At 61.4% G+C, this 26,680-nt stretch overlaps 4 protein-coding genes across 4 annotated transcripts; all 4 read left to right on the top strand.

The window, feature by feature from the left end:
* Positions 1–70: 70 nt before the first annotated feature.
* NPRL2 (NPR2 like, GATOR1 complex subunit) lies at positions 71–4,965 on the top strand. Its single transcript, XM_069027550.1, has 12 exons — positions 71–216; positions 379–470; positions 949–1,117; positions 1,361–1,469; positions 1,705–1,841; positions 2,106–2,203; positions 2,288–2,324; positions 2,478–2,571; positions 2,646–2,763; positions 2,968–3,110; positions 3,391–3,505; positions 4,669–4,965. Exons 1-11 carry the CDS (start codon positions 145–147, stop codon positions 3,456–3,458), a joined length of 1,137 nt encoding a protein of 378 aa, XP_068883651.1. The 5' UTR covers positions 71–144; the 3' UTR covers positions 3,459–3,505; positions 4,669–4,965.
* On the top strand, positions 3,454–14,197 carry ZMYND10 (zinc finger MYND-type containing 10). The gene is made up of 12 exons (XM_069027548.1): positions 3,454–4,119; positions 4,669–4,777; positions 5,310–5,426; positions 6,525–6,578; positions 6,673–6,825; positions 8,769–8,857; positions 9,127–9,227; positions 10,484–10,656; positions 10,948–11,073; positions 12,835–12,956; positions 13,156–13,281; positions 13,927–14,197. The coding sequence occupies exons 1-12, from the start codon at positions 4,025–4,027 to the stop codon at positions 14,009–14,011; spliced, it is 1,350 nt and encodes a 449-aa protein (XP_068883649.1). The 5' UTR covers positions 3,454–4,024; the 3' UTR covers positions 14,012–14,197.
* A 1,087-nt stretch (positions 14,198–15,284) lies between these two features.
* Positions 15,285–20,587, top strand: RASSF1 (Ras association domain family member 1). Its single transcript, XM_069027551.1, has 6 exons — positions 15,285–15,534; positions 16,460–16,581; positions 18,876–18,980; positions 19,059–19,347; positions 19,763–19,878; positions 19,984–20,587. The coding sequence occupies exons 1-6, from the start codon at positions 15,285–15,287 to the stop codon at positions 20,128–20,130; spliced, it is 1,029 nt and encodes a 342-aa protein (XP_068883652.1). The 3' UTR covers positions 20,131–20,587.
* A 225-nt stretch (positions 20,588–20,812) lies between these two features.
* Positions 20,813–25,690, top strand: TUSC2 (tumor suppressor 2, mitochondrial calcium regulator). Its single transcript, XM_069028024.1, has 3 exons — positions 20,813–21,054; positions 21,293–21,413; positions 23,015–25,690. The coding sequence occupies exons 1-3, from the start codon at positions 20,903–20,905 to the stop codon at positions 23,078–23,080; spliced, it is 339 nt and encodes a 112-aa protein (XP_068884125.1). The 5' UTR covers positions 20,813–20,902; the 3' UTR covers positions 23,081–25,690.
* The last annotated feature ends 990 nt before the right edge of the window (positions 25,691–26,680 follow it).

Below are 26,680 nucleotides of genomic sequence, written 5' to 3' on the forward strand. Positions count from 1 at the left end.
CCCGCCCCCGCCGCCGTACGCCGCCGCTGAGTGGCGGACAGCGCTGTCGCTCAATACGAGGGCCCGCCCCACCGCGCGGCCGTGCGATTCCGCGGGAGCGGCGCTACGGTGGCCGGCGGGGCTGCGGCTGTTCCGCGTCCCGCCATGGGCGGCCGCATCGAGTGCGTGTTCTTCAGCGAGTTCCACCCCACGCTGGGGCCCAAAATCACCTACCAGGTGCGGGGCGAGCGGCCCGGGGCGCGCAGCGCCTGGCCGCGGCGGGGGGGCTGGGACTGGGCCATGGTAACGCCCACGGAGGGGAAGGGGGCACAGGGGTGGTGGGTGCTCCCCGGAGAAGGACGGGGCTCGGCTGGAACGGAGCCTCCTGTGCCGCCGCAGGTCCCGGAGGACTTCATCTCCCGGGAGCTGTTTGACACCATCCAGGTGTATGTCATCACGAAGCCCGAGCTGCAGAACAAGCTGATCACCGTGTGAGTGCGGGCAGAGCCCGTCCCTGCCCCCGGGGCCCCGCTGTCCCGCCGCCGCCGGCCTCGGTGCGGAGGACAGCTCGGTGGGATGGCAGTGCCAGCGAGCGGGGGCTCCTGGCCCCGTGCCCGGCACGGTCACTGCGGTGCCCCCAGGTACCCGTGCCGAGGGTGGGTGGTCAGATTTGGGGCGGGGGGGGGTGGTGCTGCATCTGCTGCTCCGCCAGCGTTAAATCCAGGAAAGTCAGACCAGTCAGGAGAGCTGTGCTGGTTTCCAAAGGAGACTGTTTCCTTTTCTGAGGGCTGATTTTTTTTGTCCCCCTTCTTCAGACTGTGATTTGCACTCTGAGCATGTAGGGCTTAGGCATCATTTTTCCTGCAATGTAAAGAAGCCCCCACCTCCAGAGCCGATTGGGAACTATCCTTGTGGGGGATTCGAGCCTCCCTGAGGGCATAGGGACAGGCCATAGGTGTCTCCCCACAGGACGGCCATGGAGAAGAAGCTGATCGGCTGCCCCGTGTGCATCGAGCACAAGAAGTACAGCCGGAATGCTCTGCTCTTCAACCTGGGCTTCGTGTGCGACGCCAGAGCCAAGGCCTGTGCGCTGGAGCCCATTGTGAAGAAGCTGGCTGGCTACCTCACCACCCTCGAGGTGAGGCCTGGGCACTGCCAGGCTGCCTCCTGATCCGCCCCACAGAGCGTGGGCACCTCAGCAGCGTCCTGGAGCATGTTGGGGGTCACTGGGCATTGCTGGGACAGGGGCCGGGTTTACAGTGTGGAGGGGATTGTGCTGGTTTCCTACATATCGCTTCAGTTTTAAAGGAGATCAGGATCTGGACTCCTATAGCCACTAATCCTGTGGGGAGGAGCTGACTTGACTTTCTGCTCTCTTTAGCTGGAAAGCGGATTCATCTCCAACGAGGAGAGTAAACAGAAGCTGGTTCCCATCATGACCATCCTGCTGGAGGAGCTGAATGCCAAAGGGAAGTGCACCCTGCCCATAGGTACGGTGAGAACAGGGCCTGCACTGATCCCAGCAGCTCCCTGCTGTCAGTGCTTGGAGCTGGGGGTGTCTGAGCCAGCCTTGCCCTACCTGGCTCTAAGGGATGGCTGGGATGGGGTTATGGGCTGCAAACACCTTGTTCTGTGTGACATTGTGGTGTCCTGGGGCTGTTGGTTGCAAGCTCCTGAGGGAGCCCAGGTTTCTGTGGAGATTGAGCCTTCTCTTTTCCCAAGTAGATGAGTCGAACACCATCCACCTGAAGGTGATCGAGCAGCGCCCGGACCCCCCCATTGTGCAGGAGTACGATGTCCCTGTCTTCACCCAAGACAAGGATGACTTCTTCAACTCCCAGTGGGATCTCACCACGCAGCAGGTCCGTGTGCTTGACGCTTTGAAGGGGATCTGTTTCCAGACCATCAGGGGAGTTGGGTTGTCCTGGAGATCACATCAGTGAGCACCGTTTGGTGCTGCCCTTGTCATTGTGCTTGGGCCTGTGAGCAAATCATTCACCAGCACAAGGCTAAAGTGCACCTGGGGATGGAGCTTGCCCATCCCAGGTGCTCCCAGATGCAGGGGAGCTGCTTGGGCTTCAGGGTGATGCCTCTCTGCCCTCAACTCTTGCCTCCTCCCCTCCCAGATCTTACCCTACATTGATGGATTTCGGCACGTCCAGAAGATTTCGGCGGAAGCCGATGTGGAGCTGAACTTGGTGCGCATCGCTGTGCAGAACCTGCTGTGAGTGCCTGGAGGAGCTGGACAGCCTGAGGAGGGGGGTGGGCGCTGCCAGAGCACCTCTCACCTTTTCCTGTCCATCTGCAGGTACTATGGAGTTGTCACACTTGTCTCCATACTCCAGGTGGGTCAGGCCACAGAGCGTAGGGCTCTGAGCAGGATTTGGGCAGTAGCTGTGCCATCAGGGTGGCTGTGGAGGGGGGACAGCAGGGTTGGAGTGGGCCGGGCCTGTCTCAGAGCCAGAGCTGAGCAGAGCTGGTTTTCCATCACCCTCCAGTACTCCAATGTCTACTGCACCACGCCGAAGGTCCAGGACCTGGTGGATGACAAGGGTCTCCAGGAAGAGTGTCTGTCCTACGTCACCAAACAAGGTACAGTGACCCTGCCTGGGGATGCTGGCCCAGGCAGAGGGACAGGGCAGCTGACTGGTGGCTTGTCCTTGCAGGGCATAAGAGGGCCGGCCTCAGGGATGTCTTCCAGCTGTACTGCGGGCTGAGCCCTGGCACCACCGTGCGAGACCTCATCTCCCGCTACACCCTGCAGCTCCAGAGGGTGGACGAGAGGTCAGAGCCCTCCTGATCAGCCCCTGAGGGCAGTGGTGACCCTGGGGGTGGCAGAGAGAGTGAGCAGGAAGTACCCAATGCCTGTGTCTGTAGGGTAGGAAACATGAGGCAGTGGTGGGGCATGTGGAATGGAAGGGAATGCAGGGAGCTGGGCCATTTGGCACCTCAGCATTGTGGTCCCAGTCTCTTCCCTCTCATCCCCAGGAGGCTTATCCAGTTTGGTTTGATGAAGGGCCTTATCCGGCGGCTCCAGAAATACCCCGTCAAGGTTGCCCAGGATGAGCGGAGCCACCCAGCCCGGCTGTACACGGGCTGCCACAGCTACGATGAGATCTGCTGCAAGACTGGTATGGATCCATAGGATCCCCTGCCCCGTGTGCGCCCCGGGGCTGGTGGGAGACACGGGAATGTCTGCCTGCCCACAGCTGTGCACTGGTCCTGGGTTCTTGCCCCTTTGGGAGCCTTCAGACCGCAGGGAGACATGACTGCGGGCCAGGCTCTTCTCCAAGCCAGGCTGCCAAGCCCATGCTGCCAGGGGCAGGGCTTGGGGAGCACACCCAGCCCCCCGAAACCACTACTGGGCACGCCACTGACACCCCACTAACACCCCCCTGTCTTACTTCCCAGGCATGAGTTACAAGGAACTGGATGAGCGCCTGGAGAATGACCCCAACATCATCATGTGCTGGAAGTGATGGCAGCGATGGCCCTCAGTAGAGCCCTGTCCCACCACGTGCCCCCCGTGCGTGCCCCGTGCGTGCCCCGTGCGTGCCCCGTGTGTTCCCCGTGTGTTCCCCGTGTGTCCCCCCGTGTGTCCCCCCGTGTGTCCCCCCGAGTGTCCCCCCGTGTGTCCCCCCGTGTGTCCCCCCGTGTGTTCCCCGTGTGTTCCCCGTGTGTCCCCCCGTGTGTCCCCCCGAGTGTCCCCCCGTGTGTCCCCCCGTGTATCCCCCCGTGTGTGCCCCGTGTGTCCCCCCGTGTGTCCCCCCGTGTGTCCCCCGTGTGTCCCCGTGTGTTCCCCGTGTGTTCCCCGTGTGTCCCCCCGTGTGTCCCCCCGTGTGTCCCCCCGTGTGTCCCCCCGTGTGTCCCCCCGTGTATCCCCCCGTGTGTCCCCGGAGCGCCCCGCTGCCTGCGGCCACTCCTCCGCGCCGCCAGGGGGCACCAGAGGCCGCCCCTCGCCGCTGCTGCTGCCGGCCTGTGGCGAGTCCTCCGCGCCGCCAGGGGGCGGTAGCGGCAGCGCCGTTGCCACAGCGACGCCGACGCCATGGCTGCCGTGCCCGGGCCGCTGCCACCCGCCGAGGCTGAGGCGTTGGTGCGGGCCCTGCAGGGCACCGAGCTGCGGGACATCGGCGGGCAGGGGTGCGGAGACACGGCGGTGGGGTGTCCCCGGGGTGTCTGGGAGCAAGAACATGAAAGAGGGTCTTTAAATTTGGGGGGTCCCCTTTGGGGCTGTGGGAGAAGAGGAGGGGGCCCAGTTTTGGGGCTTTCCCAGGGTCATGGTGGGGGTAAGGAGGGGTTCCCAGAAGGTTTAGAGTAGAGAGGAGGGGTTCTGGTTTTGAGGTGACCCCAGAGGGTCAGGGTGGGATGGGGTGGGAGGAGGGCCTGCAATTCTGGAGTGTTCCTGAAAGGAGTGAGAGATTGGAGGGTCCAGGGGGACGGGGGCAAGGAAGGGTCCTGGATCCGAGGGTCTGTGTGGGATGGGGTGATGGAGAGGCTCCCCCTAGTTTTGTGGTGTCCCCAGTGAGGGTGTTGCTGCGGGCAGGGCTGTCCAGTAGAGCTGCAGCCCCAGGCTCAGAGCACAGCAGGGGGATTGGGGGTTATAGGAGCAGGTTTCCCTGCGTGAGGGATCCTCGCCAAGCCAGTGGCCAGAAGTCTGTGGCACTGATGTCCTCGCTGGCTGCCCCACAGATGGCTTCGGCAGCATGAGTATGTGGAGAAGCTCAACATGCACGGCATCCTGAGTGCCTCAGCTGGCCAGGAGCAGCTCCTCACTGAGCTGCTGGTCACTCACACCAAGGTGAGCCTCCCTGGGTGCAGGAGTGATCCCCACGCTGGGCCTTCAGCCTCCAGCTGGGCTTGTCCTGGGGGCAGTGTGCAGTTTTGGAATAAAATGCTGAAGAATCTGTTGTGTCTCTGGAAAAGACGTTTGACTGGTGGTGTGCCAGTTCTGTTTTTTTAAAAAAAATTAAAGGTCAATCTGTGGTATTTCTACTTGCTAGTGTCTGGTTTTTCTCTTGGATGTTGTTTTGGTCTCATATGTGCACCAGCGCCTTTGGTTGCAGATCTCTGCCCAATGCCTGAGGTGTCTCAGCCCCAGGGTGTGAGATTGCCTGGACCTGCCCAGCTCCTCGGGGTCACCTTCCCCCTCTGCGGCCCCAGGAGCTCTGCCCTGGTGTGAGAAGCTGCTTGTTTCTGAGCTGAGTGAATACAGAGTGCCCCAAGGCCACCCTCCTCCCTGGACGACTCTTTGGCTGACCATTAGCAACAAACTGGTTCCCCCTGCAGCACTGGTCTGAAAGACTTCACCTCCCTATCCCTTCCCTGTCTAGATTCCTGTTCTCATTGGGGAGCTGATTTCTGTGGAGATCTGGAAGCACAAGGTCTTTCCTGTGCTGTGCCGGCTGGAGGACTTCAAGCCGAGAAGCACCTTCCCCATCTATGTGGTGGTGAGTAGAGGGGGTGGTGGGAATGAGCCTGCAAATGGGTCAGGCACAGCTGTGCTTGAAAGTAAATGTCACCCTGAAGGTCTCAGAGCTGAGGGTTTGCATCTCCCCAGGCTGAGGTGGGCAGTGGGACACAGTGGGAAGTGCCTGGTTTCCCAAAGCCATGACCTGCAAGCCCATGCCCTTGGCCCCTGGAGGGGACAGGGACTCACTGCGGGGGAAGCCTGGCTTTGTGAAGAGCTGTCCCCTCTCTAATCCCACACAGGCTTTTGGGAGCTGCTGGGTGGGGCAAAAGACATTCCTGGAGGCAGCTGTGCCCCTGGCTTGCAGCTTTCAGCGCTGCCCTCGCTCCCAGGCAATGATACCCCTGGGGTATTTGCCCCTCTCTGAGCACTGTTTTTCTCTAGCCAGAGGTTCTCTGGGGTTATGTGCCCCTGGGCTAACAAAAATGTGGCTTTTTCTTACTGAGCTCCTGGGAGCAGTGGTCCCTTGGGCCATTCTTGGCAAAGGGAACGATCTCCAGATCTGGGCTTCTTTGCAGAGGCGTGCAACCCTTGATCTAAGGGAAATCTGCCTGAGGCTTGGAAGTTTTAACCTATTTTCAGTCCAGGATGACACCTTGTGGGAGCAAGGTGGTACCTTCCCTGAGCAGCCGATTGCCTCGGGGCAGTTATCCCGTGGTTCCCAGTCTCAGACAAGGCTGTCTGCCCCAGTCCCAGGGCCTGGGAGAAGCACAGCCATGCAGAGCATTGTCCCAGCTCAGGCACTGGTTCTGTGCTGGTGCCAGGGCCTGCAACTCACCCGAGGGCAGGGGTTGTCCTGCCCCTGCTGCACAGGCAGAGCCCTGAAGAGCCTTGCCTGCTGGGAAGTGTGGCTCTCCATCAGCGTGTTGGAGTGTCACAGGCATGTCAACATAAATATTAATATGAACTGCATGAACTAGAGTTGTTTTGGAGGTTGCAGCACTTGTATTTTTCTCTTGGACTAGTTTTTGGGCACAACTGCATAAGCAGCTTCTCAGAAGAGCCCTTTTCCCTGTCCCAGTGCCCGTGTCTCCAGTGCTGCTCCTGTTACCTCACTCTCACCATTCTCCTCCCACAGCTGCACCACGAAGCCTCCATCATCAACCTCCTGGAGACAGTGTTCTTTTACAAGGTGAGAAACAAGTCCAGCTTTCCTCAAGTGGAAAGTCCCTGGGGGTGGGAGACTGTGGGGATTGACCCTGTGTGAAACCCTTGTCGTTGTGAAGGAGATCTGCGAGTCAGCAGAGGACAGCATTCTGGATTTGATTGATTATTGCCACCGCAAGCTGACCCTGCTGGCAGCTCGGAGCACCAAGGCACAGGCAGTGACCTCAGCAGAGCTTCGTGCTGAGGGTCTGCCCAGCCCCTCCTCCATGCAGGTGAGGAGAAAGTCCTGTAGTTCACTGGGGACACGTGTGGTAAAGAATGTGGGCAGCCTGCAGAGGCACAGGGAGGCCTTTTCATGGGTTGCAATCCTGGCAGCTCCTGGCCACTTCAGAGGGTGTCTGGTGCTTCTCTGTGCTAGTGGCTGCATCCACCTCCCTCCACTCTGCAGCCTGGCTTCTGCCCTGTCTGGTGCCAGTGCCAGCCTGAGGCTTCCTGCAGGACACGCTCAGAGCTCTGGGGTGGGACACACTGGAGATTTGATGGGCAAAATATTCAGTAGAGGGGTTTGGCCATTTGCTGTTGCTCTTGGAACAGTGCAGATATCTCTCCCTGAAGTTTTGGAAGTCACCCTGGGTCAGGCTGCCACTATAGCCTGCCAGTGTTAACCATGGGAGGGTTCTCCTAACAATCAGGAATTGTCTTCATGTGCTTCCCTCAGCTTTCTTTATTCTCTGAGAAATACCTGCTCTGAGCTGGTCCGGGTCAGCAGTGATCCTAGGACTTTTCCCAGTCAGGTGTTCCCAGGCTGATTCACACACCTTCCCAGAGCAGGAGCTGTCTTTGTCTCTGTTGCTTCTCAGCACCTGGAACTGCCCATGAGGAGGAGTATCTGGAAGAGCAGGGTTAGAGAGCCTGAACCTCCCCTTGCCTCCATCCTTTGGCTTGTTGCCCAAGCACAGACTTCTCTTTCAGAAAAGGGAAGGAAGTGGAGGGATCTGGAGCACAATAGGGATGTTTTCCAGGAAATGTTTTCCCAGCTGGGGAGGGGAAGGGGGTGTCTGTAAGTGCTTTGACATGAACTTAAAACCCCAGACCTCTTCTAGCCAATAGGGTTCTCAAAAGCACTCATCTCCCAAGGAGCCTGATTTCCTCTGATTCATTCCAGCCTCTCCTGACTCTGTGTACAATAACCCCTATGAAAAAGCTGTTCCTGCCACCTCCTGTGTTGTGGAGCCTGTTGTCCTTTGGAACTGAGTATGGTGGTAACCCCTGTTTTGCTGTCCCCTAGAAGTGCAGGCAAAAGATATTTTCTGTCTCAAGGCAGCAGAGATGAGGTCTGGATACAAGGAGGAGCTGTAGGAAAAACCTCACTAGGGCAGTTTGGAGAGGGAAGCGGCGGGGAAGAGCCCACAAGACTCTCTTAGTAACGTGTGGGGCACCAGCACAGGAAGCACAGAGCTGCTTACCACAGAAATCTGGAAGGGAACTGTGGCAGTGGCTCTTTGGAGAAATACAGGATGCTGAGGTCAGTGCTCTGCACACCAAGTGTGAGCTGCATCTGGGACTGGAGAGAAGCTTTGCCTGAGCCAGGGAGAAGGACTTGGCACCTCTCAGTGTGGCCCTCCCCGTGGTCTCAAAAGAGGCTGAGTCAGAGGGTGGTCATGGGGGAGGAGTGGGGTGTCCATGCTGTCTGGGAAGGGAAGGAGGATGGGTGTCTGGAGAGCATGGCACAGCTGTGGGCTGGGATAACCACAGGCAGATATTCTAGGTGGCTGTTCCCAAGCTGGAGGGGCGGACATAGGACTGCAGCTGCACCAGGGCCAAGTTTCTCCCTCCTCCTCCTCTGGTTCCTTTGCTGATCAGGCAGCTTCAACAGGTCCCTGAAGGGCCATGGGCCACAAGATGGTCCCAGAGAGAGGTGCAGTTTGGGACCAGCCTCTTTCAGGGGGTGTTCCTGTGCAGAAGCACTGCAGCCAGTAGCCATCCATGACCTGTTAGTGGCAGGGACGTGAGGGAAGAGCAACTGTGGGCTGCAAGTACTTCTGTGGCTGTGCTGGCAAACAGGCAGTGCTGGCACAGTTGAGACAAGAAAATGTTTTTCATGGCTGTATTTTCCTACCCAGACTGTGGTTACCAATGCAATCAACAGCCTGCCTCCCTGTAGCTCCTGGGAAATGGGGCCTGAAATCCCAAGGCTGATCCTGTCCCTCCACAGGAGCTGCAGAAGCAGGCAGAGACGATGGAGTTTGAGATTTCCCTGAAGGCCCTGTCCGTTCTGCGGTTCATCACCGACCAGGTGGAGAGGTAGGTGCCCAGGAGCAGCAGAGGATGTGCCCAGCTCTCCAGATGGGATTCCTGTGGGGTCACAGTGGGTGCCTGGACCCCTTTCAGCAGCTGGCTGTATCCACAATGGCAGTGGCACTGTGCCCTGGGAAGCAAACACAGCAGCACTCCACCCTGCCCAGATCATTGTTTCTTTCCTGCCTCTCCCAGTTGCCTCAGGGAGCATTTGTAGATATCAATTCTGGCACTAATCTGTGAGTGCCTTTTCTCCCTTTCTGCTGTATCTCCAGTCTGCCCCTGAGTGCACTGACACGGATGCTGAACACCCACAACCTGCCCTGCCTCCTTGCCGACCTGGTGGAGCATTGCCCCTGGAGCTGCTGGGAATCAGGTATGGATCATGCCCTGTGGTATCTGGCGCTGTGCTGGGATGTGCAACCACTGAGTCAACTGCTGTAGGAGCCCTTGCAGAGTTGTTCTCCCTCTACCCTCCCCTCCAGCTCCCCAGTGCTCCCTGCCTGAAGCTGTTCAGCTCGAAAGCAGCTGCAGCACAGCTGGGCTGGGGACCCAGCAGCGTTTCCAAAAGCTGATCCTCACACAGGGCTGGGTCTCTTCTGAGTGATCACAGCCAGCACCGGACTGTAGCACCTCTGCCAGCCCCACGTCCTCCTCTGAGGAGTTTTCTGGACACAGAAAGACCAGAGTGCCCATCCCAGCTTCTCTGCACCTTTTGGGGCAGCACTCACCAGAGCCAGACATGGGCTCTCCCAGGCAGCAATGATACTGCTGGTCCCTGAGCTTCACTCTTGCCAAGAGCCCCTGATCAGGCTGTGCCCATTGGCCATCGCCCTCCCCTCTGCAGCCAGGTGGGCCCCCACAACCCCCCAGCCTCCCACTGCCTGTCCTGTGGTGGGGCACGGCCTGGGGCGTGGGAACCCGTGCTGCCCCAGCCCTGCACTGGGGGTCACAGTGGGGGCAGGGCAGGAAGAGCTCTGGGAAGCACGTGGCTGTGCCTGCCGAGAGCAACCCAGCTGGATGCGGGAGCTTTCCTCCTTCCTCCAGCCACCAAACACATCCCTTCTCCCTGCCTGTGCGCTCGGGGTGTGAGAGGGAGCTTTGATCCAGAGCCCTGAGGGAGGGACTGGAAGGAGACGAGCCCAAAGGCATTTCCAGGTTGTGCAGATGCAGGGTCACATCCTGCTCCATCCCCCAGAGCCACACAGTAGCTGTTGGAGCTTGTTTTGTCATTTCTGTTATTGTCATGCTACTTCTGGCAGGGGAAACTCGAGAAGAGTGGCCACACTGGTATCCCAAAATGGGTCTCTCCAGCCACTTTGTTGTTGCAGCATGGGCTGCCCCACTGCCTGCCAGTGCTCTACGCTCTTGGCCAAGTACAGAGGGAGATGTCTCAGGGGTCTTTCTATTCCTGCCACAGCACTATTGGTTTAATACATGTCCTTTCTGTTTTCATGCTCTCTAATATTTTGCCCCACTACCAAGTAGGCTGCTATGCGAAGCAAAGGGTGGGGAAACTGAGGCAGGCAGAAGCAGAGGGTGAAGCAAGGCAGTGATCACAGGCCAGCATCCCTGCTCTGACATGTCTCCCCTCAGGCAGCACTGTGTCTCCCTGGTTCTTCTGTCCCTCAGGCAAGCTCAAGAAGTTTGAGAATGGCACGTGGCACGTGGTGCCCCCTGAGGACCAGGTGAAGATGACCAAACTCGATGGGCAGGTGTGGCTTGCCCTCCTCAACCTCCTGCTCAGCCCCGAGTGCCAGCGCAAATATCGCTTCGATGGCTTCAACAAGAGCCAGCTCCTCAAGGTAGGACCCAGCAGCACGAAGGCCCTGGGCCCTTGCCAGCACTGGGCACCTCCAGATATCTGTCCCTGTCCTCACTGTGGGCTCCAAGGAGCCAGTGGTGGGAGAACAGCAGGTCTGTCACTGTAGCAGCAGCAGCAAAGCTTGTGTTTGTGCATGCACCTCGTGAGATCCCCATAGGTCTCTCTGCCAGTGCCCCCCAAATCCATGCTCTTGCCTTGCTGCTTCCCCAGCTCTGACTCCCTTGTCCTGTCCTCTCTCTGTTCACTCTTCTCTCCCCCTCCATGGCCACAGCTCCGTGCATTCCTGACAGACGTCCTCATTGACCAGCTGCCCAACCTGGTGGAGATGCAGAGATTTCTGAGTTACCTCGCAGTGACAGAGCCTGCTCCTCCCAAAAAGGATCTCATCCTGGAGCAGGTATCCTGTGGCTTTTCCTTCACCTTTACAGCTGCTCTGCTTTAAGCCTGATAGCTCCTTACCTCTTTTTTCTTACACCAAGCTCAGCTCTGGAGTGGTGATGCCCTGGAAAAGCAGCCAAGTACCCATTTCAGTCATACCCTTATTGCCAGCAAAGCTGCCCGTGGCTGGCGTGAGAACCTTGTCCTGCCCTGCTGTGGCCAAGCAATCTCATCTAAAGACATAAATGCTGGGTTATAAACAGCTCTCCAGGTCACACTGAGCCCCTGGGATGGCAGCTGCATGGGGCAGACACAGACGCTTGTTTTGACAAGTAACTCTTCGTTTGACATTTAGCAGTGTTGTCCTGTTGAATTCTGGACTTCCAAGGGAAGTCCCCTTTTACAGCCCTGGTCTGATGCTGCTTGGCACACTGTGTACAGAGGAACATCATGATCTGGAGACAGAGTCTGGAGTTAAACTGCTCCCAGCTGGTGTCTGGGCCTTTGGGAGTTAGGCCATCATGGTCTTTAAACAGCCAAGAGGTTCTTGGGGGTTTTAATCTGTGCAGTGGTAATCTCTGGAGAAAAGTGTTTTTATGTGTTTCTACTGCCTTCTTGTGAGCTGAGGGGAGAAACTGAGTGTGGGGGCAGATCTGCAAAGAGGCTGCTGAGAAGAACTGGGAGCACAGAGGCTCTTCCCCACTGCCAGAGGCTCCCACACTGCTTCCTGGAGGAGATGGGTATGTTGGGCAGTAGCCATCTGGGCTGTCCCCAGTGGGAGCACACTGTCCCCATCGCAGCTGGCTGCGTGGCCTGCGAGGAGGGCGACGTGCCCTGTCAGAGCTGTCTCTGGCTGAGCTGGAGGCATGGCCCAGGCTGGGAGCTGGGGCTGGGGAAGCTGTAGACTGGCAAGCTGAGCTGTTGGAGCTGGGGGTGGCAGCAGGGCGGAGGTGGACATGGATTCTGCCACGTGGCTTGACTGCCAGTGTGTTGGTGGCGCAGTGACAGGCAGCTGCTACGCTGGGGACCTCCTCCAGCCCTCACCCAGGCTGCTGCCCTTCTCCATAGCTCTGCTTTTGTGCCGATGCTGCTCCTGCCCCTGCCAAGGGCTGCAGCTGAGCTTGGGGGCAGGCAGTGGGAGCCAGCTGGAAGCACAGACATGGCCTCCCTGCTCTGCCCAGAGAGCAGTGAACTCACTCCTTGTTGCTGAGCCAAGCTAAGGAAAGGCCTTTTTCCATTTGGCTGCTCCCAGAGCAGCCTCCTCCCCTTCCTTGGCTATTTTTACTCTTCTGGAGAAGGCAGCGCTGTTTGAAGCAGCACCATCCGCTCCAGAGCCTGAGCTCCACGTGCTGCTCTTGGCTGGGATGTTTCCTCTCGCGCTGGCCAGCCCTTCCCGGGGTGTTCATCTTCAGGGAAGTGATGAGCGGAAAAATCTGCTCAGACAAACGGCTCCAGAGCACGGGGTTCACGCTGCTGCCGCATGCAGGGTGCTGAGCTCCCAGGGCTTTCTGTTCAGGGGCCCAGGCCTCAGGGCTGAACACCCATTCCCCACTGGACCCTGAAGGTTTTGCCTTGTTTCACCTCAATGCCCATTGGCGAGTGGATGCTTCCCCTCCATGTACCCTAAAGAACACCCTGACACCCTCTGCACCTCTGCCTCTGCTTGCCCTCCTGGAGGGCCATGCTTCTTGTGCCCAGAGCAGGCTGCCTTCTCCCCAGACCACAGCACCTTTTTTTAGGCTGTTAGCACCCCTTCCTCCTGCCCTGCCTCTCCCACCAGGTTCCTATCATCCGGGACCATATCCTCAAGAAAAACTCAGGGAAGTGGGAGGCCATTGCCAAGCACCAGGTGAAGCACACCTTCAGCCCCAGTGAGGAGGAGCTGAAGTTCCAGGCACGCAGGTGAGGCCCTGGTACAGGTATGCAGAGTGCCCAGTGGGGCCAGTATTCCCATTAGCAGGGCTGGAGCTCAGCACTGGGAGGACAGAGGGGTCTGTGGTACTGGCTGGAGATGTCCCCTCAGTGGCAGGATGCAGCAGGGACAGCTCACTGCCAGTCAGCAGTTCCCTGTAAGCAGCCTCACCCCTCTCTGCCTGCACAGGTGGGCACAGACCTACAGCCTGGACATGATGGAGGCTCTGGCCCCTGACAAGCCCCGCTGCAGGGTGTGTGGTGTAGAAGCGGCCAAGCGCTGCTCTCGCTGCCGGAACGAGTGGTACTGCACACGGTAAGGGAGCCCTGCCACCCCCTTGGGGCCCCTGCAGCCCCCCAGGCCCCCCTGCAGCCCCTCAGTGCTCCCCAAAGCACCACAGATTTCACTGGAGAATGCAGTGGAAGGGCCAAGGAAAGCCAAGGGTCCCACCACTGCTCAGCACCACTGGCTCTCTGCTGGCCACGTACCTCTCCAAATCTTGTGGGGAGGCTGATGTGCTGGGCTGCTGGTGGAGGAGGTGCTGGTGGGGGTTGTGTTGCAGATGCGAGGTGCCGAGCTGCCTCTGCCCACAGCGACAGCAGTGACAGGCTGGGTTTTCCGTGGTGACACTGTCTCCCTCCTCTCCACCTTGGTGGGGCAGGAGTAGCAAAGCACCCATGACCCCGTGGGTGCAGGTGACAGGCTGGGCTGTGGCAGCTGGGATGATGGCAGTAAATTAAATCTTCTCTGGTCCTGAACCATCTGGCAAGGTCTGGCATTAAACCTTCTTAACCTCCAGAACTGGGGCCGCATCCACCTCCCTCTTGGTCTAATGCTGGGCTTTATCAGCTCTCCCCAGCTCCCAAAGGGCTGTGGTGCTGGAGTTTGTCCTTGTTGCTGCTTTGCCCCCAGGGATGGATGTGGCTCCACTGCCCCTGACAGCAGCTTCCCCCTCTGCAGGGCATGCCAGGTCCAGCACTGGCAGAAGCACAAACCTGCCTGCAACCTTATGGCTGAGGTGCCGAGGAGTGTGGATGACCTGTAAGAGAAGTGGTGCCTGGCATCTGGCCCGTGGCTCAGAGAGGCAGAGATTCCCCCAGTGTGTGGCCCACAGCTGGCAAAGGCCCCTTCTGCCTGCTCCCAGCCCCAGGCAGCACTAGCCAGGGTCAGCCTCTCCCCTCCCACCACCCCACCATGCTGCCTTCTCCAATAAATCTCCTTGTGCATCCCACAGCTGCCTGGCTTCTGCTTTTTCTCTCCTAGCTGAAGATGGTAAACTGCTTCCTCCCTTCCACGCTGTGAGAGGCGTGTGTCCATTTTCCCCTCTGCAACAACAGAAATCCCAGAGAACCCGGAAAAGCCTATAAGGTCATGGTTACCTTACTGCAGCTGGGGAGGGAAAGAGTGAGAAGGCCTCTGTGCTGCCTCTTACCATCATTAGAGCAGCGTGGGGAGCAGAGGATGTGGTTTGCACGAGCATCTTGCTGTGAGAAAGGGTTTCTTGGGTATTTGTCATCTCCCACCTTGCAGGGAAGATTTACCCCATTTCCTCTCCCTTGCAGTGGTGTTAGCGCCAAGGGCTTGGCCCTCTGCCCACCAGCATTACCAGTAAACAGATTTTACTGGTGGGAGTGCCTTGGGGTGCATCCCTACCTCTCACTGGCCAGCAGCAGCTGCTGAAGGGCTGGAGCCTTGGTCTGAGCACAGCTGGGAAAGGTTGGCTGTATCCTTTTTCTGATGGGGTGCCTGAGGCTCCCTGACACATAAAAATAGGCTTTGCACTAGGGCTGCTGCTGTAGGAGCCACGACAGCAGGCAGGAAACCATCTCGGTCTAGCTGCAGCCCCGGCTGAGCAGCCCGTGCTCGGAGCTGAATAAAGTCCTCACCCCAAACCCAGGCTACACGTCCAAGGCTGCAGCCAGCCGGAGCAGGAACGCCCTCCGTAGCTCTCCGTCTGCTTCTCACGCGCTGCCAGGGGTGCTTCCAGCCCCTTCCTCACTGGGAAACTGAGGCAGGGAGCGCAGTTTGTCCTGCTCCTGCGAGAAGAGGCAGAGAGAGCGAGGCTGCTGGAGCGGGCTCCCCCTTCCCCCGCGGCGGCTCCGGGAACCTCATCCCCGCCTCCAGCCCGCCCCGCCGGGCTCGCCGGGGCTGGAGTTGGCGATTGGGAGCCCGGGGCATTGCGCCGTTCCCCCCACCTCTCCTGCCTCAGTTTCCCCGCGGTGCCCGACCGGGGCGGCCCCCTCCCGGTCCCCGCCCCGGCCCCGGCCCCGGCCCCGGCCCCCGCCCCGCCGCCGAGCAGCGCCCGCGGCCGCCGGGCCATGGAGCTCATCGAGCTGCGGGAGCTGCAGCCGGAGCCACGGCCGGGCCGGGGCCGCCTGGAACGAGCCAACGCGCTGCGCATCAGCCCGGCCCGGCGGCCCGGCCCCGGGGCGCATCCTGACCCGCGCCTGACCGCGGCACCGGGCGCCGGGCACCGCTTCGAGCCGCGGCGCCGCGGGCTGCACACCTGGTGCGATCTCTGCGGGGACTTCGTCTGGGGCGGCGGCAGGAAGAGCCTCCAGTGCCGCCGTGAGTACCGCGCCGCGCCCCGGGGCCCCGCTCCCCCGCCGCAGGGCAGCCCGGCACCTGGCACCCCCGCCAGGCACCGGGCGTCCCGCCGCTCGGCTTCCTCAGCAATGGGCACCCCCCGCGAGCACCGGATATCCCGCCACCAGGCATCCTCACCACTGGGCATTCCCACTGGGCACGGGGCATCCTGGTAGTAGGCACCCCCAATGAGCACCGGGTGTCCCACCACTGTGCATGGGTTTCCCAGCACCGGGCATGCTGCCGCCGGGCAACCCCACCACCAGCCGGTACAAAGCATCCTGCCATCGGGCACCCCCCTGGGCCCCTGACCATCCTGGTAATAGGCCCCCTCACCGAGCACCAGCTGTCCCACCAATGGACACAGGCATCCCAGCACCAGGCACCCCACACCAGGCACTGAACATCCCAGCACAGGGCTGGGTACAGGTATCTCAATACCTGTACCCAGCCTGGTGCCAGGCACTTCCATTAACTTGGGCATCATCATTCTGGGCACCTGCACTGGGCACTGGGCCTCTGGACATCCCTGTACTGGGCACCCACATCACACAGTAGGCAGCTGCACACAGAATACCCTCACCAGGCATCACACATCCCTGTACTGGGTACCTGCACCGGTTACCAGGTATTCCAGCACTGGGTACCCACACTGGGCATCCCAGTACCAGGCACTGAGCGTACCGTGCTGGCCAGCCCAGGAGGGAGCACAGGCACAGCGGGACTGGCCAGCACATGGCACAGTGCTACGTCCCATGCTGATGCTACCCCTGAGCCCCCAGGCACAGCATGTGCAGGCAGGTGACACTGGCACCATGTGCCAGCCCTTGTCCCACCACGCAACAGTGCCCTGACCCTGGCACCCAGGCTGTGCACAGTGGTGACACTGGTCTTGTCTCTGTCCCAGACTGCAGCTTCACCTGCCACTACCGGTGCCGGGCCCTGGTGCGTCTGGACTGCAGTGGCCCCCCAGGTGCTGGTGACGAGGACGATGGCAATGAGCAGGTGCTGGAGAAGGACACCAACGTGGTAGGGCCTGGGCCTGTCTGTGAGGGAGAGCTTGGGCAGGGGGTGGCAAACCTGGGGGCTATGCTGGGCTGAGGGGGGGGCTATGCTGGGCTGTGCTATGTGAGGCCATGCTGGGCATGCCAGGCTGTGCTGTGCCATGCTGGGCTGTGCCAAGCCTTGCTGGGTTGGGCTCAGCTGGGCTTAGCTGAGCTGAGCTGTGTGAGGCTGACATGCCAGGCTGTGCCATGCCAACCCATGCTAGGATGTGCTATGCTAGGCTGTGCTATGCTAGATTGTGCTGTGCCATGCTAGGCTGTGTCAAGCCTTGATGGACTGAGCTGGGCTGGGCTGTGATTGGCTGGGGTGGGCTATGTGAAACCGTGCCATGCCGTGCTGTGCCATTTCGGGCTGTGCCGTGCCGAGCCAGGCTGTGCTGTGCCCTGGCGAGCTGTGCTGTGTCGTGCCCGTGCCGAGCCGAGCCGAGCCGAGCCGGGGCAAAGCCGTGTCCGGCCGAGCGCGGGTGAAGTCACCGCCGGAAGCGGGGCCGCCGCGCCGCCCCCGGCCCGCGTCACCCCACGGCCGGGGCGGGGCAGGGACGGGGAGCGCGCTGAGCCGGGAACGGGGCAGGACGCGATAGACGCCGCGCCGAACCGAGCCGGGACAGGAGCGCGATAGGGACCGGGCTGAGCCGAGCCGAGACCGGGACCGTGATAGGCACCGGGCTGAGCCGAGCGGGACCGCGATAGGGGACGGGCGGAGCCGAGCCGGGACTGAGACCGGGACCGGGCGGAGCCGAGCCGGGACTGAGACCAGGACCGGGCGGAGCTGAGTTGAGACTGAGACCGGGACCGGGCGAAGCCGAGCCGAGCCGCGATAGGGACCGGCGCTGAGCAGAGCCGAGCCGGGCCAAGGGCCGGGCTCAGCAGAGCCGGGACAAGGAGCGGGAGCGGGTTGAGCCGAGCCGGGAGCGGACCGAGCCGGGCCCCGGCCCGGGGGCCGGCCGGGCTGGCGCGGGGCCGGATGTGCCCGTGTGCCCGCCGGCCCGGCGGGGCTGCGGGGCGGGCGGGCCGGGCTGTGCCCTCCGCAGCCGCCGCCGTGCCCGTGCCCGGGCCGGGGGCCGGGGGCTGCGGGGCGCTGGCGCTGCGGCGGGGCGGCGCGGGGGGCACGGGGGGCAGCACGGCCAGCAGCGGCTACTGCAGCCAGGAGGACTCCGACTCCGAGCCCGAGCTCTTCTACACCGCCCGCACCTCCCTCGGCCGCCGCCCGCGCCGCCGCCAGGTCTGTCCCGGGCCGTGACGTCATGGGGGACACGGGTGACGTCATCGGGAGCGCATTCCCCGGGGCGGGGTGCTGGGGAGCAGGCGAGGGTGGGCTTGGTGCGTGGGGAAAACTAGAGGTGTGGGTGGTCTTGTCTCGGAGGGGAGCTTGGCCCTGCTGTGAGGCAAGAGTGGGGTCAAGCATGGCCGCGCCGTGGGACACGGCGGCCCTGTCCCGTTGGATGTGGGATGAGCGAGGCACCGTGGGGCGAGTGGGGTTTCGCTGCCTGGCACGGGCACCCCAAGGTTCCTCAGGGCTGGAGCTGCTCCCAGCTTTGGGGGTGCCGGGACAAACTCCCCGGGCAGCTTCACACCTGTCCCCATCCTGCACAGACCCCCGCCGCAGGGTCCAGCAGTGCCTGCATGCTGTGGGTGGCTGTCGGGGCCGGGAACCCCTCAGTGCCGTGAGGACACGTGCAGCACTGTGTGGCAGTTCTGCGGCCCCACGTAAATACTCATTAGTGGGTGCCGGTGACAGGGACGCCGAGCCAGGACGCTCGGTCCCCCGTGTGTGGGGCCAGCACTTTGAAGTGGGGTGCCGGCGGCGAGGGCGGACTGCACCCCCAGCCCGGCCCTCCTGCCTCAAGTCCTAGGGCGTCCCCGCGAGCGCCCAGCCTGCCCAGACGCCCTGGTGCCGGGCTGGCGGCTGCCGGCGCTCCGCCTTAGGGACGCCTCTCTGATCTGGGGTGCCGGGAGGGGACTCTCGGGCCCGGGTGTCCTCGCAGCGCGTTCACACAGCCCTGCAGCCCCAGAGACGGGCGCTGGGGTGGGTGGGGCGGCCGGTGCCGGTGTCCCCGGAGCAGGGCTGGGGCCGCGGTGAGCTCAGCTGAGCGTCCCCGGCACAGCCGAGCTCAGCGCCAGCCGGGCTGATGCAACCCCGTGCAACAACCCGCGCATCTTTCGGTGCTTTGGGGTGGACTGGGGGCCGGCGGGACACCGGGGCAGGCGGGACGGTCCCCCCCGGTCACAGTGCCGCTCAGCCCCGCTGTTGTCGCGCAGGATGAGCCCAGCGAGTGGGAGAAGACAGAGCTGGACCAGGCGCAGGTGGAGCAGCGGATCAAGGAGTACAACAGCCAGATCAACAGCAACCTCTTCATGAGCCTGGTACGGGGTCGGCACAGGGCCGGGGGGGTCACAGTGCCCTGCCCTGACCCCACTCACCCCACCACTGGTGTCTTGCAGAACAAGGATGGCTCCTACACCGGCTTCATCAAGGTGCAGCTGAAGCTGGTTCGCCCTGTCTCCGTGCCGGCCACCAAGCGGGTCCCCTCCCTGCAGGCGGGGCGGCCACACCCTCAGGGAGTGAAGCGCCGCACGTCCTTCTACCTGCCCAAGGGGACCGTCAAGCACCTGCACATCCTCTCACACACCCGTGCCAGCGAGGTCATCGACGCCCTCCTCCGCAAGTTCACAGTCATTGACAACCCCCGCAAGTTCGCCCTCTTCGAGAGGTCTGAGAAGGATGAGCAAGGTAGTGCCCCACGGTGACCCTGTCCTTACAGTGGTGGCTGTGTCCCCATAGTGGCAGTTTCCCCTGGGTGGTGGCAGCTCCATGGTGGTGATGTCCCCAGGGTAGTAGTGTCCCTCATGGTGGTGGCAGCATCCCCGTGGCAGTGGTGTCCCCATAGTGGCAGTGTCTCCCCATGGTGGCAGTATCATGGCAGTGGTGTCCTCCATGGCAGTAGTGGCATGCCATAGTGGCAGCTTTCCCTAGGTAGCAGCATCCCCATGGTGACAGCATCCCTGTAGCAGTGGTATCCCCCTTTTGTGGCAGTGTCCCCTGTCACCATGGATGTGTCCCCCATGGCAGCAGTGGTGGCGATGTCCCCATGGTGGCAGTGTCCCCATGGCAGTGTCCCCGCTGTGACACGAGGCCGCCATTGCAGTGTACCTGCGGAAGCTGGGTGACGACGAGCAGCCCCTGCGGCTGCGGCTGCTGGCTGGCCCCAGCGAGAAGGTGCTGAGCTTCATCCTGAAGGAGAATGAGACCGGAGAGGTGAACGTGAGTGCAGGGACGGGGAGGGGGCTGGCACCTGCATTGCCTGGGATGGTGGCCGTGGGGGGACGTGCCAGGTCCCCGTGTCGATGGCAGCCCTTGTGCCTGCAGTGGGATGCCTTCACGCTGCCGGAGCTGCACAATTTCCTGCTCATCCTGCAGCGGGAGGAGGAGGAGCACGTGCGTCGGCTGCGGCACCGCTATGCCCGCTGCCGCCAGAAGATGCAGGAGGCGCTGGCCACGCACACGCCAGGGTGACCACGACGCTGGCACACGAGGCTAGCCAGTGCACCAGGACCCTCGCCCGCCGGCGGGTGTGGGCACCAGGGAGGGGGGTGGAACGGGGCACCATGGACCCACTGGGCTGTCACAGCCCCCATGGGGCTGGCCCAGAGAGTGAGAGCCAGAGTGGGAGCGAGAATGGGTGTCCCCAGGGAGCGTGTGTCCTGGGAGGAACGAGTGTCACCTGGGGGAGTGGGTGTCCCCAGGGGAGCGTGTCCTGGAGGGAGAGAATGTCACCTGGGGGATTGGGTGTCCCCAGGGGAGGGGGTGTCCCGAAGGGAGTGTGTGTCCTGGGGGGAGTGAATGTCACCTGGGGGATTGGGTGTCCCCAGGGGAGTGGGTGTCCTGGGGGGAGCGAGTGTCCCCGGAGAAGTGAGTGTCCCTGAGCAGAAGTGGGGCATGAAGCACCAATAAAGGCATCTTGGTGACGAGGCCTGGCCTACGGTGTGTCCTTGGCGGGGCGGGTTGGGATGTGAAGGGACGGGACGCGAAGTCCCCCCGGTGTCGGCGGGGCGTGGATGCCCACACGCGGTGCGGGGCGGCGGCAGCGGGACTCGAACCTGCGAATCGCGCGCTGCCGGCGGCGGCGGGCGGGGTCGAGGGTGCGCCCCGCGCCGCTGTCACGTGACGCGGGCGCCGGAAGTGGCGCGGGCGGCGGCGCAGGTGGCGCTCGGTCGGTGTCGCCGGGCGGCTCCGGGCCGCCCCCGTCCCTTCCCTTCCCCCCGGCCCCGCCGCCGCCGCCCCCGCCATGGGCGCCAGCGGCTCCAAGTCGCGGGGACTGTGGCCCTTCGCCACCCCGGCGGCGGGCGGCGGCGGCCCCGAAGGCCCCGGCGGGCAGCAGGCCCTGGCCCGGGCACGGGCCGCGCGCGCCGCCACCCCCTTCGTGTTCACACGGCGCGGGTGAGACGGGGGCGCGGGGCGCGGCTGTCCTGGGGCGGGGGACTCTGCCGCTGCGCCGGCCCCAGCACAGGCAGGGCGCGGGGGTCGGGAGGAGCCGCCGGCAGCGCCGAGCTGGCAGCTGGTGGTCGCTGCAGCTTCCCAGGGGAGGAGGGACCGGGCTGCCCTAGGCCTCAGCCCGGCTCGGGGCGCAGCGAGCCGGCAGGCTCTCACCTCAACGCCTCCCCTCTTCTCTCGGCAGCTCCATGTATTACGATGAGGACGGGGATCTTGCTCACGAGTTCTACGAGGAGACAATCGTCACCAAGAACGGGAGAAAGCGCGCCAAGCTGAAGAGGATCCACAAGAACCTGATACCTCAGGTAAGGGGTGGAGAAGGGTGCGGGAAAGTGAGTGCAAAGCTCCACGGTGACACTTGAAGTCCAGACTTTACGGGAGCCATCTCCCTCAGGGCATCTTCTTGCTGGAAGGGTGGAGGCTCTCTCCTCCCCCAAGTTTCTGCCTGAGAGCCATGATTTCTGTGTGTCCTGGCTCACACCTGTGTCACCTGAGGCTATGATAGGAAAGGGAGAGCTGGTGGCACGCTCCAGCTGCCCTTGTTGGAGAGAAGCAGTGCCTGAGCCTTTCAGAGCTGCCAGGCAGGGGAGGACAGCTCAGACGGGTATGTGTTGTGGGGCACAGAGTGCCAGGCAGCCCTGCATGGCCACGGTGTCTCATTACCAAGCACCTTCCACGAGGTGTAGGGTGCTGTGCTGCCTCAGCCAGTGTCATGTCACTGCGGCGGGCCAGGCCCTGTGCTGGGGAGCAGCAGCCAGAGCCCTTCAGCTGCTGACATGAGTTGTGTGTGTCCCCTCCAGCTTCTCAGCTGTGTTGACAGCTATGTGCTTTGCTCGTCAGTGGAAAAGTCTCCTCTTTAAATAAGCAAGTGGTGTGAAGCTGGGCAGGGGCTGGGATGTCAAATGAGGGCTATGGTGAAGGGGCAGGGTAGCCTGCATGTAGGGAATCTTCGAGGGGCACAAAGGGAGGAAAGGGCAGATCAAACCAGGGCTGGAGAGAGACCCTGTAGGAGTCTTCCCTAATTGAGCAGAAAGGCATGGCTGCAGTGAGCACCTGGGGTGAGCTGTCAGTGTGCTCTGAGGAGTGGGCAGCCTCCCAGCAGGATGGGACCCCACTGAGCGCTGAGCAGGCAGTTATGGACAGAAGGATTTGGTGCTGCTTCCTGGGCTGGCATTCCAGCAGAGGCAGGCTTGGCCTGTGGAACTGACTCCTTGTTGGTGTGGGTTGAAACTCACCCAGTTGGAAAGCTTAGATGAGCTGGAGAGAGCAGGTACCAGCACTGAATAATCCTTTGCTAGCACAGGCTTTGCTCTGGTTCTGTGGGTCCAGGCCCAGCCCTGAGCCCCTGCTCCCTCCTCTGCCCCAGCCCCCCACCTGCCAGCAGCTCCTCCTGGTGCTGTAACAGGAGAAGGCTTGGACGGGGCATGGGAACGGTTCCTGTGGCTGGTGTGGAGGGAGCCTGCATTCAGCAGCCTCCCCTCTGCACAGAAAGCCGCTTTTCTTGTGCGCCAGCTGCCCCGGCTGCATTCTCTCAGAGAGCTCTTTTCATTCTTCTAAATCCCGTGAATGAAAGGTGCCGCATGAAAAGCCCAGACAGCCAATATCTGCCAGTCACGCACCAGCTGCTGCACGGGCAGTGCCTGGCAGAGCAGCTCCCTCCTTTCTCGCCCTGCCATGTGTGGCAGCCAGCCGTGCCGCCCTCGGCTCTCCAGGGACGAGTGCGAAGGGCAAAGTGCTGGTGCTTTGCGTGCTGCTGCTCAGGCATACCTGGTGTCACAGGCGATTTATGGACCCTGGTTCCTCCGGTTCCTCGAGGGCAGAGTGTTCTCTGTCACTGGGTGACTGGCAGGGCTCGGGGATGTTGATTGGCCATCCCTTCTGCTCACTGCTGTGTCTCTTCTTTCAGGGCATAGTGAAACTAGAGCATCCTCGCATTCACGTGGATTTCCCAGTGATCATCTGTGAGGTGTGAGTCCCAGACATCGCTGCCCACGGGCGGGAGGCCCTGCCCCACCGCCCCCAGCCTCGCCAGGCCAGGCTGCGTTGTGTTCCCACCAAGGAGGACTCTGGACACACGGCGAGACGGTGGCTCTCCCCTCGCCTGGAGGTGAGGCAGGACAGAGCAGGCCCTCGCAGGAGATGGGTGGCTCTGTGCAATGACTGCTTAAAAACATCCTCGCTTGAGTCAGAAGACTAAAATACCTTTTGTAGCCTCTAGCCGACGTTTGATGGGTAACTGGAACTGCAAACAAGCTGCTGTGATTGAGCTGTTAAAGGGAGAGCAAGCCTGCACTTCTCACCAGAGAGAATCCCCTGCTTCTCAGGTATGCGGCCCAGGGAGAGCCAGGGCACGGTAACGCCCTGCCCCACGCCCCGAGGTCCCTGGGGCCCGCAGGTTAGATGGCCAGTGTTGCAGCATGTTCCTTGACACGGTGTGATGTGTCGCTCCCCTGTGTGGGTTTGTTGATGGAGGATAAACAGGGCAGGCTGAGGGGTCTTGAAGCACATCAGGCTGGCTGCAGCTCTCCTCTCGGGACAGGGATGGAGATCAGATGCCGCTCTCTTAGACCTCGGTCTCTTCCCCCACTGCATTTCCCCACTTTTGCCAGCGCTGGGGAGGTTGGCTTTGCTGCTGCCTGCTGGAGATCTCTGCAGTTCATGGCCACTGCTGATGGCAGTGAGGTCTCAGCTCCACAGCGGACTTGCCTCCCCCATTGTCACACTGGCTCCCGCTGAGCACCATCCCTCGCCTGCTGCGGGGCTGGGCTGCCGGGCAGCTTCCTCACCCCCCTCTGCTGTTTGAACATACCTCCCTGTAGGCTGGGCCTTGACTGAGCCAAGCAGGAAAGGAATCCTCTCTTCCTTCCCTGTGCCCCTGAAACAATCAATCGGCGTACCTGCCCCAGCTTGGAAATCTCCCTGGCGATGTGAACTGTGGTTCCTTCCGCATCCCAGCTGTGGCAGGAGGAGAAATGCGATGCACTTTAAAGGGAGGCTTTCTGCCCCACCTCGGAAGGTCCTGCTCTTTTCTCCTCTTTCCTCCCACCTGAGAAGGTCAAGGTCTCGGCGGCACCGAAGAACCTCTCACCCCTGCGTGTGTCCAGCTGCTGGGAGAAAGGCCTGACCCCAAATGCCCCTTGGCAGCATGAGGAGCCCCTGCCTCCCTGCTCAGCTGTGCCTGGACCGGGCAGGCAGAGGAGGACCGGCAGCAGGCACAGCTTTAAAGTGGGTCAGAGCCTACCCCCCATAGCAGCCAGCTCGGTTTTCCTCCTCTTTCGTTCCAGAACTTATTTACTTTCTAAGCACTTCAGATGTTTGCTACCTCGATTTTTAATTTAAGCTGCTGGCACTTGGCTGCCAGCCCTGTCGGTGTCTACGTTGGATGTATCCATCCCCGCGTCCGTTGAGAGCCGCCCGGGCACGGGGCCACATTCCCGGCTTCGGGGAGATAACAGCGGCGTGGCTGTTGCTGTCTTCCTGTCGCCACCTCTTCCCTTCATGTCCCTCCACCCGCGGTTCCCATCGACAGGAGCGAGCACGCAGGGTGAAGTGGATGTGCTGGCTGCCACCAGGCAGGAAAGTGGGAGGGCAGGGCTCATCTACACTGTGATGCTGGGCGCTTCTTTCAACATCTTTTGTTCTCCTGCTTGCTTGAAGGAGTCTTGTCTTAAAACAATCCCTCACTGAAGTGTTTCTTATTTGCACCATCTGCTCTTGAGTTTCTCCCTGGCTGGAGCTCCCTGGGAAGGGCATCCCTTGGGGTCCACAGGAGAGTAGGAGCTGCTGTCCCCAGGAAGAGGAGAGAAAACCATGGCCACACTGTCTGTGCTGCCTTGCCCCACTGCTGTTTGAGGGCACAGGAAGCTGCACCGACCCCACCTTGGGCATGGGGGAAGGAGGAGGAGGAGTGGGGAGCGGGTTGGCACTGTTTGCCTGCCCCAGTGGGGAGCCCCTCACCTGGCTGCCAGCCAGAAATCTGCTGGCAAGGCATGGCCCAAACCCGGGGGAGGGGGCAGAGACTGTGACCAGCTTAGCAAGGATGCTTTTGTCCTTTCTGACAGGCTGGCCATCCTTCCCCTAGCGTATTAAACATGCTTCCCCAAAACCCATGCCTTCTCCCACCCTTCTACCCCCTCAGTGTCACCAGAGTGGCAGCAAACCTCTGCAGGCTGCCAACAAGCTGCATCCTGCCCCGCTTCTTCCCAGGCTGGTCCCCACAGCAGCCAGCCCCCAGGACCCCAGCAATCCTGCAGCAGCAGGGCCTTGGGAGCACCTGGAGGGATCTTAAAAATGTGAAGGTCACTGTAAATAGTATCTGTGTCCACTGTGGTGTTGGAGCAAGCAAAAAAAAAAAAAAAAAGTTTTCCTTTTGTTTTGTTTTTTTTTCCAATTTCTGTGCAACATTGTGCTTTCCTGTGTGGATGTGTAGCCAAATCATACTCACCGACACTAGGCTCCTTGCTCCTCTAGCGTGTGGGTAGGACCCATGGGTTTGGGAAATGTACACTGCGTACGGTCCTTCCTCCCAGTGCATCTGTCCACTTTTGTTAAATTTCAATAAAATTATTTGTAGAGCCCACAAGTCCCAGAGCTGTCTTACTGGGCAGGGGCTGTGCCTGAGGGGAGGTGGACTTTGCTGCTGGCACTTCGAGCCCCGTTTTTTCGGGAAGGGGGTGTTTGTGCACATGTGGCCGAGCTGATGGTGAAGGACTCCTGAGCCACAGCCATTTCCAGGTGCTCCAGTTGGAACACGACACTGGCAGGAGTTGGTGGCTTTGTCAGGCTGTGACTCTCTACTTGTAACTGCCGTGATATCTTTTAAATATATAACTAATGTGAAATATATGTAATTTCCTTGCTCTGTGCCGAGGACTGGAATTCAGGCCTCTCACCCCTCCCGTGTGGGGAGGGAAGTCTGCGGGACCCGGGGTTCGCAGGCAGCCCAGCCTCAAGCTGACTCTTCCCGTGGCTCCGCCCGAGCCCCGCGGGGGGGAGGATCCGCCTGTCCACTCCTTCCTCGCCTGTCCTGCCAAATCAGTGCCTCATTAATCACGGGGGCCTGACGTTCTGCAGCCGGCGTGACCCTGTGCCGGGATGCCGCCCGTCCCTCGAGCATTGCCGGCTGTCCGTGGGGCAAGTGTGATCTCACTTTGTGCCCCATGTCCTGTCCCCGACAGCCCTGCAAGTGTTTTCCTGCAGCCACCGTCACCTCTCATCATTTCCTCCGCGCAAGCCGGCTCGGAAATGAGCCGCAGATGAAAGCTGTCATGAGAGTGAGTGGTGCGGTGTGTCCTGCCAGCCCTCCAGCCTGTGGGGGATGAGGCTCTGGCCCATTCATCCGTAGGGACCGCAGCCCCAGGAGGGATGGATGGATCCTGGTGGCTTAGAAGGGAACCGGGTGGCTGCGCAGGGTGGTACAGCTCGGCGAGGTTACACAAGGCGGTGGCTGTGGTTCTCTGGCTCCGTGACCATCTCTGTGCCTGCCGGGGCCACCACGGCCCCGTCTTGCTGCCCGTGGGGCAGGGCCACGCCCGGAGCCCCCAGCCCAGGGCGGAGGCAGGTGCCGACCCCC

Source organism: Aphelocoma coerulescens, chromosome 12 (assembly GCF_041296385.1).
Source record: "Aphelocoma coerulescens isolate FSJ_1873_10779 chromosome 12, UR_Acoe_1.0, whole genome shotgun sequence".
In the NCBI taxonomy this organism is placed as follows: domain Eukaryota; kingdom Metazoa; phylum Chordata; class Aves; order Passeriformes; family Corvidae; genus Aphelocoma; species Aphelocoma coerulescens.

Excerpts from the sequence above, each read along its gene's own strand:
- NPRL2 (XM_069027550.1), top strand. The coding sequence starts at position 145 with ATGGGCGGCCGCATCGAGTGCGTGTTCTTCAGCGAGTTCCACCCCACG. Across the intron at positions 1,118-1,360 it reads GCTACCTCACCACCCTCGAG|CTGGAAAGCGGATTCATCTC; the intron begins GTGAGGCCTGGG and ends TGCTCTCTTTAG. Across the intron at positions 2,204-2,287 it reads ATCGCTGTGCAGAACCTGCT|GTACTATGGAGTTGTCACAC; the intron begins GTGAGTGCCTGG and ends GTCCATCTGCAG.
- ZMYND10 (XM_069027548.1), top strand. The coding sequence starts at position 4,025 with ATGGCTGCCGTGCCCGGGCCGCTGCCACCCGCCGAGGCTGAGGCGTTG. Across the intron at positions 6,579-6,672 it reads AGACAGTGTTCTTTTACAAG|GAGATCTGCGAGTCAGCAGA; the intron begins GTGAGAAACAAG and ends GTCGTTGTGAAG. Across the intron at positions 11,074-12,834 it reads AGGATCTCATCCTGGAGCAG|GTTCCTATCATCCGGGACCA; the intron begins GTATCCTGTGGC and ends CTCTCCCACCAG.
- RASSF1 (XM_069027551.1), top strand. The coding sequence starts at position 15,285 with ATGGAGCTCATCGAGCTGCGGGAGCTGCAGCCGGAGCCACGGCCGGGC. Across the intron at positions 16,582-18,875 it reads TGGAGAAGGACACCAACGTG|GATGAGCCCAGCGAGTGGGA; the intron begins GTAGGGCCTGGG and ends GTTGTCGCGCAG. Across the intron at positions 18,981-19,058 it reads GCAACCTCTTCATGAGCCTG|AACAAGGATGGCTCCTACAC; the intron begins GTACGGGGTCGG and ends GGTGTCTTGCAG.
- TUSC2 (XM_069028024.1), top strand. The coding sequence starts at position 20,903 with ATGGGCGCCAGCGGCTCCAAGTCGCGGGGACTGTGGCCCTTCGCCACC. Across the intron at positions 21,055-21,292 it reads TTCGTGTTCACACGGCGCGG|CTCCATGTATTACGATGAGG; the intron begins GTGAGACGGGGG and ends TTCTCTCGGCAG. Across the intron at positions 21,414-23,014 it reads ACAAGAACCTGATACCTCAG|GGCATAGTGAAACTAGAGCA; the intron begins GTAAGGGGTGGA and ends CTCTTCTTTCAG.